This window comes from Stegodyphus dumicola, chromosome 12, assembly GCF_044657685.1.
Source record: "Stegodyphus dumicola isolate Sdum_Otavi_A_Nest chromosome 12, ASM4465768v1".
Lineage (NCBI taxonomy): Eukaryota > Metazoa > Arthropoda > Arachnida > Araneae > Eresidae > Stegodyphus > Stegodyphus dumicola.
In genome coordinates, this window is record NC_140779.1 from 108,523,505 (window position 1) to 108,537,853 (window position 14,349).

Sequence of the window (14,349 nt, forward strand, 5' to 3'; positions counted from 1 at the left end):
TATGAAAGTGACCAGTGCATCTGAGAACATAAATTAACTTTTATACCATACGCTGAATACTCTTTCACAAGCATGATCTCTTCCCCGCCCCCCCCCCAAAAAAAATTCGGATATCAGGGAAGACATTTCTATCTCATTTATTACAGCTGCGAGTGTTTAGTGTAGGAATGAAAGGTAATATTGATGTTTTCCTGATAAGTTTATCGAAATCGAGCCATTTCTATTTTTTGTTTTTCCTATCAACTGCATTTTATTTGTGGGATACATTATCAACTAACACTTCTACTTGAATACTTGAATAATGTTTATGTTTTTTATGTGAGAAATTCGTCTGCTAAACGAGATCTCACGATAGTAGCAAAGAGGCGGTAACTTGGGTTTTCTTAATAAGAAAAAATTTGTTTAGCTATTATTGTTTTTAGTTATTGATTCTTTACTATTTTTCTTGAGGCTAATGTTTAATGAATGATTTTTCATTACGATGGAAAATCTTCAATTAAATTTCAAAGAATATTGTTAGGCTAATCTACTGCTTTATCATTTATGAGATAATTCGTCTTTTTTTTTTTTTCGTTGTTGTTGTTTTTTGTTTAATTTAAAAATTTTGGATACAGTTCTTTTTAAGTTACGGAATTTTAGATTTTACCTTACTTATGTATCAGTTAAAATTCCTTAAATTATGTAATGTGTTCTGAGGTCTTTTATTGCAACTTTGTGCAAACATCAGAATTTTATCTGCTATTGCACTGTTTGATTAGGAAAAGTTTTTCATTTCATGGGGAGGAAAACAGTTGTTTGGCATGTGATGCAGACTTGATAAATTTATGATAAGGTTACCTATTCTTTCTTGTTTTATAAACTGCACACTCATTGATGAGATATCAGTTTGGTAAAATTTTGCAATAGCTTTGAAGGGTTTTTATTAAGTAGCGTTGCTTGTTCTTTCTTCCTTTTCATTAGATCAGTTCATATAGTCAACATATAATAACACTGTATTTGAAAAAACGGCAAGAGGCCGGTAGTTTTGAAACTTTGATCCAAAATGAAGATATGCTTACTGTTAATATTTGTATTTATTTTGAAAGTATCTTCAGCATTTTCAGAAAGTGAATATCAAGGTAATGATTTTTTAATAAATAAAATAGAAAAGGACAGTTTTTCGAATTATGATCTTTTAAGAACTTTTGGGGACATATCGGAGAGAGTAGAAAAATCTGTAAAACTGAAGTCAGAAGTTGGCCATACCTTTAATTCTTTTGATATAGGGGAATCGAGTCTTCCTTATGATGATGCAATATATTTCCAACTGCAGAACTATTCTTTCTTTAAAAATAGTTCAAGTAAATGTCATCAAGACTTAATGTACACTCTACAGAATGTTGGTAATCTGCAGAATTCATGGGCTTCGCAAAGTAAGTAATTTCGTTTTCTAAACTCTTTGAAGTTTAATGTTTTGATGTTAAAATGTACCATAATTTAAAATACACCTTTTAGCTTCATAGTAAAACATTTATAAGAAAGACAAGAAAATAATTAAAATAAGAAGAAATGTAATATCAATATATAGGGAGGAATTGAGTCTTTAATGCTTTTTATTAGGAGAATAACTTATTTTTTTTAATTTATAATTTTATTCCTTCATTATACTGTAATATTTTCAATAAAATTTTTACAAATGTGTAAATTCTGAACATAAAAGGAAATGAATCTTACGGAAAAGCAGTATTATAATAACTGCTTGATTCTTATTTATTTATTTGAAATTTTTGTAGGATTTATTAGCAGTATATAAATATGTCAGTTATGTCATGTTTCATTAAAATCCTAAAATTGTTTGAAGAATTTATTGTGAATTACATGTTTATAAATAAAATATGGAATGTGTAAATATTTTGTATTTTCTCCTTCTTAAGCAGTGTGTGTGAAATATTTCTCTTATTATTTAAAATTAGGACATATTTTATACAACAGTTTTGTTACATAATTCATATCGGTTTTAGAAAGAAAATATGTATTGTATTCCCAGCAAGAATAATTAACAGTCTCTTGAGTAGTATCCTTTTATTTTTTTAATATTAGTAATAGTAATAAAAAATTAAATTATAAGAAATTTAGGTACTTAGTTATCAGGACTGAATTAGGAAATGCATTTATATTACATGTGCATATATGTATTTATACATACATATACATACATGAGTGTATACATCCATACCCACAAGCATACATACATAGATTTCAGAGTATGGTCCCAAAAGTTTTGGAGATATTTCCAACTCCTTATTTTAGCTTGTGTGATTCAGTTTTTCTTAAGGTGAAATATATTATGATTTATTTTTAACTGGTTAAATTTCTGCAAAATACCAACACTTTTTGTTTTACATATTTATCATTTATAGAGTTTTATTTACTTCATTTATTTATTTACTTATTTAAAAATATTTTTAGTTTATAAGTTTATAAACTAAAAATATTTCTAAGTTATTACTAGTGAATATAAGATTTTTTTCGGTACTCTTCTGTTATCAGGACTGGAATAAAAAATGCATGTATGCATGCACATGTATATATATGTATGTGTGTATATGCACACATGTATAGGACATACATATATACATGCATGTATGAACACATATATCCGTATACCCATATATACAGACATTTCTGAATCCGGTCACAATAACAGAAGTGTACCTTTTTCCTTTTTTCTACTGCATTAAAGCAATGTACAGCAATACAAATTAGTGTTTAATTTTTATGGGATAATTCATGGTCATTGCCACTTTACAATATTTATGTGGGACATTTTTGTACAAGAATCTTGGTATCATCTTCCTTTTAAAGATATAGTAAGCAAATGCTTAGAGCAAGTAAGTAGTAGTAGTAGTAACTTGAAAAAGTATTCTACTGTTGGATAAAAGAAAAATATGAAGCAAAGAAAATGGATAATTTCATATATCTCTTCAAATTTTCAATTGTGCCAAACTCTGGCAACATGCTAATGTTTCAAACAACAGTTCATCAGTTTCAGCAAGCAATCTCATCATGTTCATATACATTCTTTGACTGTATTATAAGTTCCAATGATTTTATAAACAAATCATGATATTTGCTTTTAATTCAATTTTAAAGTATGTGGTTGTAGGATTTGCGTACAGTGGAAGATGTTGTGTTAAAATTTCTGCAGAAATACACTACTTTGCCGTAAAACCATTAAAAAGCACAATTTCTTTGAATATATTCTAAAGATGTCATCAGGAAATTTCTACAATGAAAAAAGAAACAAGAATCTGCTTGTAATTAGGTTTATTAATTGCTTTTTCTCATTAAATGCCTAATAAAAATGCAGAATTTTTTGGCATGTAATAAACAACTTTTTTTTAATTATTAGTCATCATACTTTTCTTCTGTAAAAAATTGCTAAACTGAGCTGGAATGGTTTTGCTGATATATACTACCAGAAAATGAAAGAGGTTATTGAAGAAGGTGACAAAAATTTTGTATTTATGCAGATGACCCACCACCAAAAATTTAATGTCTAGCAGTTCAGATGAAACACTATTTCACTGTGAAATACCAAAACTATACTAAAATTTCTTCATACAATAGAAGTTACTATGTACCACAATAAAAATTCATCTTATTTTGGGATGACCACAAATATATCTGGTGACTCAAAAGTCCATTAACATTTGAAAATTCAATAAAAAAAAAAGAAAGTGCTTAAAATGGCCAACAGATGGCACTTCATATAATAACAAAAGCAGTAATTAGCATAACAAAGCATTTTTATCATAGACTATGTTATTTTAATGAATGTTCAACATGTCCGCTGCCATTCATCAACAAAATTTGTAGTCGAAAGACAATGTTGTGAAAAGCACTGTACAGCATATCTGTAGGTATAGTGAGAAATTGCCAGCGGATGTTGCCTTTCAGCATCCCTAATGAGGTTGGACGTTTGCGGTATACTTGCGATTTCAGGTAACCTCACAACCAATAGTCACACGGGTTGAGAGCTGGGGACCTGAAAGGCTAAGCATGACGGAAGTGGCAGCTCAGCACACAATCCTCACCAAATGATGTATGCAAGAGATCTTTCAAATGCTTGGGATGGAGCCCAAACGTGTGAATTCTGGATGGATTCCGGATTTTCACACGCAATATATGATGGAGTGCCATCCTGCATAAAATTTATACCTTCCAACAGGTATGAGTTAACATCAGCTAATATAACATATCAGCGTACCTCGCACCTGTCACACTGACAGTTGACGTGATAAGTCCACATCACACCATGACCAGCACCCAGAGGAGAGGGTAGAAAAGTGACAAAGTCATGAAGGGACTTATTCCCTCTCTCACTATAGCTCATTTCATACATGATTATTCTCATGCAGCATCACTGACATTTTGCTGCCCAGTGCCATATGTTGGCCTTTTTTTGCATTTTTTTTTCTTTCAATAAACTCCATGCCATTTCAAGTATATGTGTCAATTTTTACCTCTCTACCTACATTATTCCATGAGTTGTTGAATTTTCAAATGTTAACAGACTTTTGTGTCACCTGGTACACGTCAATGAAGTTTTTTAAAATTTTGTGAAGGATCCAGAAAATTCTGTTCACTTATCAACATAGAATGAAAAAACATGAACACTAAAGTATACTTTTTATTTATCAACTGATTTGATGAATGTTAAACCATTCACACTTATGATACAGTAATATTTCTGATAAATGTTGTAAAGCACTCTTGAATATTTATTGTTTTGTAGCATATAAGAATAAATTTTTTAGAAATGAAATAAATTTGTACTTGAACTTAAAATTTAGTTTATATATTATTTTCTGCAGTTAAAAGATAAAAAAACACCTCAAATTAACCTTTAATTAATTTAGTCCTATGTTAACATTTTAGAAAAATACTTGTTGCATTTGTGCTAAAAAGGATACTAATTAATTAGTTATAATTATTCAAATTATATTTGCTAAAGTAAAAATTTTTGTATGCATATTTAAAGGTACTTACTGTATATGAAAATAATAATTAAAAAAAAAAACTACCTCTAATAGATTTTATAATAATTGGACTTCTGTTGATTTTTTATCCTGGATGACGGATTATGCAGAACTTGTTTTAAACATTCAATCAGAAATGCTTAATTCTGTATCATAGTAATACAAGTTAATAAAAATATTTTGCAAAATATTAAATTGTTATTAAATTTATAACATGGTTGTAATTTATTTATTGCTGTTTTATAATTATACCAAACTTGAAGTTTGAATGAACTTAATGTGAATCCTATATATTTTTTATCATTTTTAAGTGATTGACTCCAGTGGAAAACCAGAAAGTGGAATTTTACAAGGTAATTTAAGATGGTATGGTGACTATAATGAATGCATAAATGTATATGCTCCTCCTCAAGTGAATACGAGTGCTGGAAATTTCCATGGAAAATATTGTACCCTTCAGTGGTCAGCTCAGCTATCAAACTTTGTAAGACTTCTAAATTATTCAATTGAGATATTCAAATGGCAAAGATACATGTTTCTTATAATATTTTATGTATTCTAGAGTTTAGCAGTCACTTCAGGGGTATGCATTCCAGATACATGTAGCTCATCAATTTTAAAAGATGATTTCAAAGAAATTTTAGAAGTTATCAGTAAGTGTGTCTTAAGTACATATTTATTACTATATATATATATAAATAAATTTGAAATTAATCCTTTAGTTAGTACAATTATTTGTCATATACTTTTCTACACTAAGCGAACAAAGATGAGTGTCTTCCATATAACTACACTGAACTAAACAATTAATCATCGTGATTTACTTTCATGAGATATACTATATTTTTTTCCTTAAGAAAATTAAGCTGACTAAATTTTTGCTTTCTCCCAAGGGAGTCCTGTCCTTTATTTTGCTGCCTAGGATGGTCCCTGAATTTTTTGCCCCTCTTTATATGCAAACAAATAACCAAAAATATCAAAATGACATATCGAGAAATAAATTTGAACTCTATTTTTGAAAATTTTAATTCCAAGGGAAGGAAATCCAGCTGGTGTAATGTAGACAGTATGGAAAGGCTTCTTAAATGCAAAATAAACATGCATAGTACTTAAATACTCCTTAAATGATGTTTATTTAGAAAACTTTTCTCGCAATTTGCAGCACTTGCAGGAATAGTAAGGAAAGCTTGCTACAGTATTTGGAACTTTGTTCCATGCAATGTATTTTAGAATAAATGGCAAAACTTCAAAGTAACCATCCTTTTAATTTCCTACTTTGTCATTCATAGTAATAGCAAAAATAAATCTGAAAAATTTTCTTTTCAGGAATTCTACCTTATTAATGTCATTGTGATCCTAATTCAATTGATATTCATATTTTTCATTCAAAAATGTTTCGATTGAATAAAAAGGATATAACAAGAATGTGTAGCTGATGAAATCAGTATTTGCACATTATCTTATCAACCATGAAATTATAGCCAAGCAGCGTGATTTAGCATCTGCATAAATAGTGTTATGTCACAACACACTCATAGCAACTATTTTCTTTCATTGATTCAACTGATTTTTGATAAGCTATTTAAAACAAAAACAAAAAGATATGGCAAACAAAACAATAATACAGTACAAAGTCCATAATCCGGACTCTTTGGGACTTCGCTGATTCCAGATTAAGTGTTTTTCCGGATTATAGATCATCAGTTTAAATTTGGTAAGATGGCAATGCAGAAATTATACAATTAAAAATAGAAAACCTAGTTTATGAAATAAAGAGCAATTATGATTTAAAGGGTATCAAAATTTACAAAAAAAAAAAAAGCTTAATATTTATTTGTTTACTTTATTAAACATTTCTTTCAATGTAAGTTGTTTAAGTTGCTTTGTTTTTGGTGCTAAACGTGCATGCGTAAACATTAAACATGCATGCATACAAAAACAAACAAACAAAAAAAAAGTTTGTGGCTTTGAGGTCCAGAGCATAGATCATTCCGGATAATGGACGTCTGGATTACAGACTTTGTACTGTTGTTTGAAATAACTACTTGTGGAAAGTTTGCAGTCATGACTCAAAACAGAGCTTCCAGTAAAATTAAAAGAGGGAAGGGCTTAACAGAATAATCATCTGAAAAAGCCTGAATTCATCAGTCATGGTCAAAATTTTGAACTATGCAATACGATTGCTTTTGAGATATTCTGAACCCAGTTTTTCATTTGGTACATTATCTTATAATATTTTATAAAGTAGCAGTTCAGCATGAAGGATGCAAAATACTTAACAGGAGAAAAAAAGGATTGGGAAACAGCACCCTCTTGATATTTGAAATCTAAGTTCTATATACCTTTCGAGCAGACCAAAGAAGACAGGAGAAGATCTGTCTACAAGATTTTTACAGACGTAAAAATCTTGAAGAACCCTTTCAAGATTTTTACAAACATTATAAGAGCTCAGTATGAGCATCCCTGATGATGCAGTAGACTTTGATCTCAGATAAAGTTCCTAGCTGGGTTATTCATTTTTACATTACATAGGTAACCGTAACTTCTTCTATCGGGCCACCCAGTCAGTGTAATGGTTAGGGGAGCCTGACTGCAATACCAAAGGTCCCGGGTTCAAATCCCGAAGAAGGCATGGATGTAAAATTGTCTGTCCCTTCATAGGAGGTAATGATGGGTGCCTATTAGGTGCCTCCACAATAATGGCTACCACCTCTGGCCTTAGTAGTGGCCAAATGCCGTTATAGGCAAGTGCCCGCCATTTGTTTAAAAATAAATAAATAAATAAATAAATAAATAAAAACCTTCTTCTATCGTGCACAAATCATCTTGTCTGTAAATGCTTCTATTTGACATTTTGTGTGATGTCTGCATTGTACTGTCACAACTGACCCAAATGTAATGAATTTTAAGATGCAACAAGCTTTTGTATTCACCGATGAATGTTATGCTTGCATTATACTGCTGTCTAGCTCTGTGACTGCCATCTACTGGCGAAATCTACAGTTACATTATAGGACTTGTAAGTGTAAACTTTTGAAGATTCTTTATTTATTAATGTGCATTCTTTTAATGCATTTTGCGTAGTTATTGTACTATAAATTTTCAAAACCTTGGAAGGAATGATAAATCATCGTGTGTTATTGGGGTAGATATAAAATAGCTAAATTACTTTATTTCTGAACAGAGGGCTGTAGTAGCATTTTATTGTTAATGGTTACTGAAAGTATTGTGTAAATATTATTGAATAAATGATTTCGGTGTCACTTTTGTTGTAAGTATATTCATTATTGTATTATGTGGGAATGTATCATTTATTACTTTTGTAATGATGCTCTTCAGAGAAATCAAATACGTTGTTACAAATATGTTGTTGTTTTTAGATCATGAGGTGTAGGATGTTTGTAAATTAAAATAAAAATTTTATTTTGGATATATATGTAAATTCATTTTTAAAGTAAAATTGTTAGTTACTGGTAAACACATGAAAATATTTCCCTATTATTTTTTGTGCCAATTTTTTTTAGAAGTTATTCCAGTACTAAACAAGTTTGATAAAGTACTGAATATTACTGATTTGAAATGCAATCCATCTTCAAAGAAACTGAATTCTTCTGCAATAGCTGTCATGTAAGTAGTTAGAAGTATTTTACAGAAATATTATTTCTTGTCTTTATTAATATAAAATTTTATACAATTATTGTGAAGTAGATACATAGAAATCTTAAGCTAGAAATTAATTTTGAGAAAAAAAGATTTTTTTTTCCATGCAAGTAGTTGATTTTCAATTATTTTTATATACATACTGTTAACACATAAGTTAAGAAATTATTCTAGAAATAATTTTACACTGAGAGCAAAATAGATAGTTCACATATTATTTTTTCATATCAACTAACTAGTATTAATTAGCTATGTTAATTATATGCTGTGGCTTTCAAGTTATTAGGATATAAGGGTTTTGCACTTCCCTTGTAATACTTCATCTTTGCATCATGAACTGAAATCACTATATTTTTTAATCTGTTATTTAGAAAATTAAAAGTGGATTTGCATATTTTGAATTTAATTTGATTTGCATTTAATGGAATTGCATATTTTTGAAATTTTGTGCATTTTAAAATTAAGCTGTTTAAGAAGAGCATTAATTAAGATACCAATAAATTCTGTATCATCTACAATGTGTAGCATAATCTGCTACAGAATATTAGATCTGATATCTTAGCAGCAACAAAATGATGATTTACAAATAATTTTGTGAGACAGCTATATATTCATAATATCTGAAAATTCAGTTAGTAATCTAGGTTTACATATATTCAATTAGCAAAAAAAAAAAAAAAAAAAAAAAAAATAGTAATCAATTATAATTTTTTATATAAGTAAAATAAATTTTATCCAGCTACATGAACTTTTTATGATAATTTCCATCTTTAATATAAAACAAATTATAAGGCAGCAATTTATACACTTTAAATGCACTGACAATATCGTTTTCATTGCATTTGTCAATGAAGTACTAAAGCATTTTTTTCTTTAAATGACATGCATATCAGTTGGAATCTGCCTTATTTGTGCATTACAGAACTTCATTCATGTATGATGCATTTCTTACTTAGAACAGTAACTGCAGGAAAATTTCCCCTTAATGTACTTAACATTTTTCTTGTTATAATTTGAATAGTAATAAAAAGGAAGAAACCTAAAATTTCTTTTATTTACTGAAGAAATAAGAACGATTAGAATTTATTAATTAATTAAATTAAAGTGAAATTGTATTTGACTTAGATTGAAATGGTTTTAACAGGAAGATTGCATGGCAAAATTCTTAATAGCATAAAGAAAGCATAATAGAGACTATCGCTATTAGTAACACTAAAGCATAATCAGTGTTATTAATAGTGATAGAATGGAGACTATCGCTGTTAGTAACTCTGGAACTAAAAGAGTTTTCAACCAGATAAACAATATTTCCTTAACAGTGAGTAGTTATATTTACTCATTACTTTATATAAATTTTGTGATTTTTTCATTTTTTTAAATTCTAAATGTGTTCTACTTTTGCATAATCCATTTTTTTTTTCTGTTTTTGTAGAATTAAAAATGCACTTAATAACTGAAATTAGGTATTTTGTTTTTCTAACTATGAACATTTTGTTAAAATTTTTATAGCTCAAATGAAGATACAAATTGGGAGTGTACTTTTTATGATAAGCAATGGGCAATGAAAGAAAACGTGGATATAATTTGATTACATAAATTATAAAAAAATTAAACAACTCATGCTATCATTAACTAATATTTAGCCTTTTATATTTTCAAAAAGAAGTATAGCGGTCTGCATATGGGTATATCTATTTATTATTTTCCCATTTCAGGAGTAAGTGTATTATGATAAATAATTTAATTTTTTCTTCCTTTGCTGTCGAGGGTTTATCTTTCAAAGGATGTGCACAATCTTGTGGATATCTTGATTTCAACTGAATGAAACTGTCCATAATTATAATTGTAGACAATTATAAATTAAGTATGTATACAAAATGCTTTAAAAAAAAAGCGAGAAAATGAAACTTGTAAATAATATTTGTATGATTTAAGCTACTTGCTTTGCCTACTTTCCCAGTGACCTTGAAATAAAGAATCAGTATTTACAGACCAGGGTCCTCAGTTTGAATTTTGATGATAGCAACATTGTTTTATATTAGTGCTGTTAATTATAACTTTCTTTCATTTTGATAGAGACTTTATGTATGAAAGATAGTTTAAATAGTTTCAATTCAATATAAATATTTCATAAAAGCTTATTTTTTCTTTATTTTGTATTTTACCACATATTTATTAATGACTGTAAGACTGATATACATTATGAAACCTTCAATATGTAACATATTTCAGCTTTGGCTGTACTGAATAAATGACAGCTTTTTACTAAATGTTCTTTGGAACTCATTTTATTTAAAATTTCATGGGAAAAAACATTCCTCATTAATGCATGTAAAATCTTTGTAAGCTGTTATCTAGGGTATTAAATGACATTTTTTTTGTACACTGTGCACAGTTTGTTTTTATAACTTAACACCAGAAAACTAGCAAAGGCTTTTTTGTAAATTTTAGGAAGCCTTCACATCATTTGTATGCTACAATGCAAAAATCGAGACTTTAAAGTGTTGTTATGAACTTTTCAGATTGATATGAATAGGGAAATCTAACATAAATGGAGACAGGGCATCAAAATTTGTCTATGCTAATATCTCATGACACTTATTTTGGAATGCAGCCACTAAATAAAATGACTTTATGGTTTTTAGATAGCCTGGGAAAATTGCAAAAATGATGCACCATAATATTCTTAAAGTGTTAGTTTCAGGTTTTGCATTATTCTTTAGGGAATGCCTCTCATGATTACCTTTAATTCAAAGAATTTATATTGCCTATTTTAAAAAAAAGATCATCATTGGCCTTGATATTAAAACTGAGGACCTGTGGCCCAATCACATTAGCACTTAATTGCATAGGCATCAAGCAAAGGAGCTTAAATAGTGTAAACAATACTTTAAACATAAGCCTTGATTTCCTTGCATAATTTTGAAAGCATTTTTTTAGTTTTTAGTGATGATCATCTTCCCCACTATGAGCATTTATAGCAATGAACAACTTTCATTTCATTACCAAAATATTGTAAATATATATGGAACAACCAAAATATCAAAGCCAGTTGTCTAATATGATGTAGACTCAATAATAAAGGAACTCTTATGATAAAGGTCCCAAAGTTCCTTTATCAGGAGAATCCTTTATCATGAAAGATCCTTTGATGTATACTGTCATTACACACACACATTCAGTGATGTGTGAGTGTCATTTTTAGCAGCAGGGTTACAACAAATACGTATCAGTTTCTATAAATGAGGTGATTTGATCGATGCTAATGGAAACTATATTTTAATTCAGATCATGAATACTTCACTTAATATACATCTTGCAAATTTGAGAGTAACAGAACTAAAAATATTTCCTTGCCATGCTGCTAGAACAATACTTTAACTTTCTTCACAATGTGAAATGCAGCACTGTGGTACTGAAGATGCCCTCTTGACTAGAGAATACTGTCATCACAAAAGTGTACACTATGGTCAATCAAGATGTTCATATATGCTCTTTTCTGCGTGAATGATGATTACATGTACATCTCATAATGAATTGAGATGAGCAAGAACAGTTGATATCCCATAATATTCATCTGATAAAACAAAAGTGAAAATCGTGTTGTGTTTCTATCATCTTTCTGCATTCAATAATATGGTATTGAAAGCAATGATCATCATCCCCATTGCAAGAACTTATTCCAATGAACAGCTGTGAGCAAAGGTATACTATAAATATGTGTACAGCTGCAAAGGTTCTAGGTTTGAAAATGATGAATTCCATATTTAAATGCACTAAACCTTGTCAAAACAACTGAAATTGTGGATACCATATCCACAATACCTGTTCTGGCACTGACAAATGAAACAGCCTGTGCTGACATTTGACCAGTGAAATATTACCAGCCTATGCCTTGACAACAGAAGTGTCAACTTCTTCAGACAGTTCTTTTAAAAGGTGTTAAATGTGCTATAAGGTAAATACCTACCCAGGAGAATACCTTTGCAGATGCTCTTACTAGAGCATATTATAACGATTTTCATCAAAATCTTTTTCCGTTTGAAATTCTTAGCTTTTCTCATTGAGGTGGAATGAAATCCTGAGTGAGAATTCTTATCAAAGTAATAGGTTTCCTATTTACATCTTTTGCTCCGTCTATTCTCTAGCTATAGACACTGATAAATGGTTTCAGTGTTCGAGCTTCTTAATATATCTTACATGTACATTATATATCTAGATATTCATGTATAATTTGTCATTCTTCAATATGCCACTCTCTTTTAAATTACATGTTGTAATATTATTTGTTGTATTTATTCATTATATTACATCAGAATACATAATTTTATAGTGTTTATGTAATTTACTGCACTTTTTTCCTATCATATAAATTAAATTCATTTTTATATTTTACAATACTACTGTACTTCAGTTTGTGTTACTTCAATTTCAGATGCTTGATATCATTCTTCAGCTTATTGGCAGTACTAGGGAGTTCTATAACAGCATATGAATATTTTTGCCCTAAAAATGTGCTATCAAGGAAATGTGCATATGAAGGTGGTGATCAAGAAGAAGTTTCTGAAAAAAGTAACATTAGTATAAATACAATAGAAAGCAACAATACCCATAGTGATCAATATATTTTATACCATGATGAAGAGAAAAGTATATTTCACAGTTAGTATCTTTTCTATTTTTCTACAGTTCTAAGTAATTTGTATTTAAAAAATAAATAAAACTTGAATTCTGAAATAAAATTTAAGAAAGTTTTTTTAATTAAGTTTATTTAAGTTAAATTAAGTTTTTTTTTCTTTTTCTATTTTGTGATAAGTTAAAATTTTTAGTGTACTGTGCATGTTTTAGTCACAATGTAAATTAGAAACTTATTTTAATATGGTTGAAAAATTATTTTTGGTTTTAGGAATTCTTGAGAAATGCAAGCCATTTCTTAAGTGTTTTTGTGTATTTAGCAATGGTTCTAAATTGTTGAATACTAGTGGAACTGAAGGGCAGTTGCTTTGTATACATGGAATTAGATTTTTGAGCATGACATGGGTCATACTTGGTCACACCTATGCATTTTGTTTTGCTTCTATAAGTAAGTTATTTTTCTCCATTATTAGATTAATTTTTTAAATAAAATATTTGCCTTTGTTATTAATAATTTGTTTGATTTGATACAAAAATGAATTCAAGATCAAAATTTAAATTTATAAGCCAGTCAGCTTGTCATCCTACCAGAAATATTTATTTTTATTTTACATTGAAGGCTGTAATACATACTAATGTTAAGTTTTGTGCATTTTTAAAATGAAATAATTACACTAAAGTTTAGGCATCTGTTCAAGTATACTTCACAATTGTAACTGTATACATTTTTCTTCAGAATGTCCTTAGATTTAAATGTATTAAATTAAAAGCTAAATTGCATAGTGGATAGAAAGAAGAGATATGCCTTTTACTGTAAAATAAACCTAAACATTCATAATGTTTCCTTTATTTTAATAAAAGTATTCTCTCTATAGTATGCTGTAACTGCTGAAATGTTCTGAAAATCAAATATCTATATCATTTAAATTTTACCTGTTATATTTAAAGTAAATAAAAATTGTGACGGGTTTTCAAGAAAGACAAGGCATTTTTAATTGCATAGTAGTTAAAAAAAGTAAGGCTTCATGATTAT

The 14,349-nt window shown here is 28.8% G+C and overlaps 1 protein-coding gene across 1 annotated transcript in view; it reads left to right on the forward strand.

Annotated features, from left to right (window-relative positions):
• Positions 1-356: 356 nt before the first annotated feature.
• The window catches only part of LOC118193794 (nose resistant to fluoxetine protein 6-like), a 50,034-nt gene continuing 36,041 nt past the window's right edge, over positions 357-14,349 (forward strand). The window contains exons 1-6 of the mRNA XM_035364940.2: positions 357-1,412; positions 5,333-5,505; positions 5,584-5,674; positions 8,546-8,648; positions 13,117-13,343; positions 13,588-13,764. Of these exons, the coding sequence (XP_035220831.1) occupies positions 1,043-1,412; positions 5,333-5,505; positions 5,584-5,674; positions 8,546-8,648; positions 13,117-13,343; positions 13,588-13,764 (1,141 nt within the window). The 5' untranslated portion in view covers positions 357-1,042. The remainder of the gene's footprint in view (positions 1,413-5,332; positions 5,506-5,583; positions 5,675-8,545; positions 8,649-13,116; positions 13,344-13,587; positions 13,765-14,349) is intronic.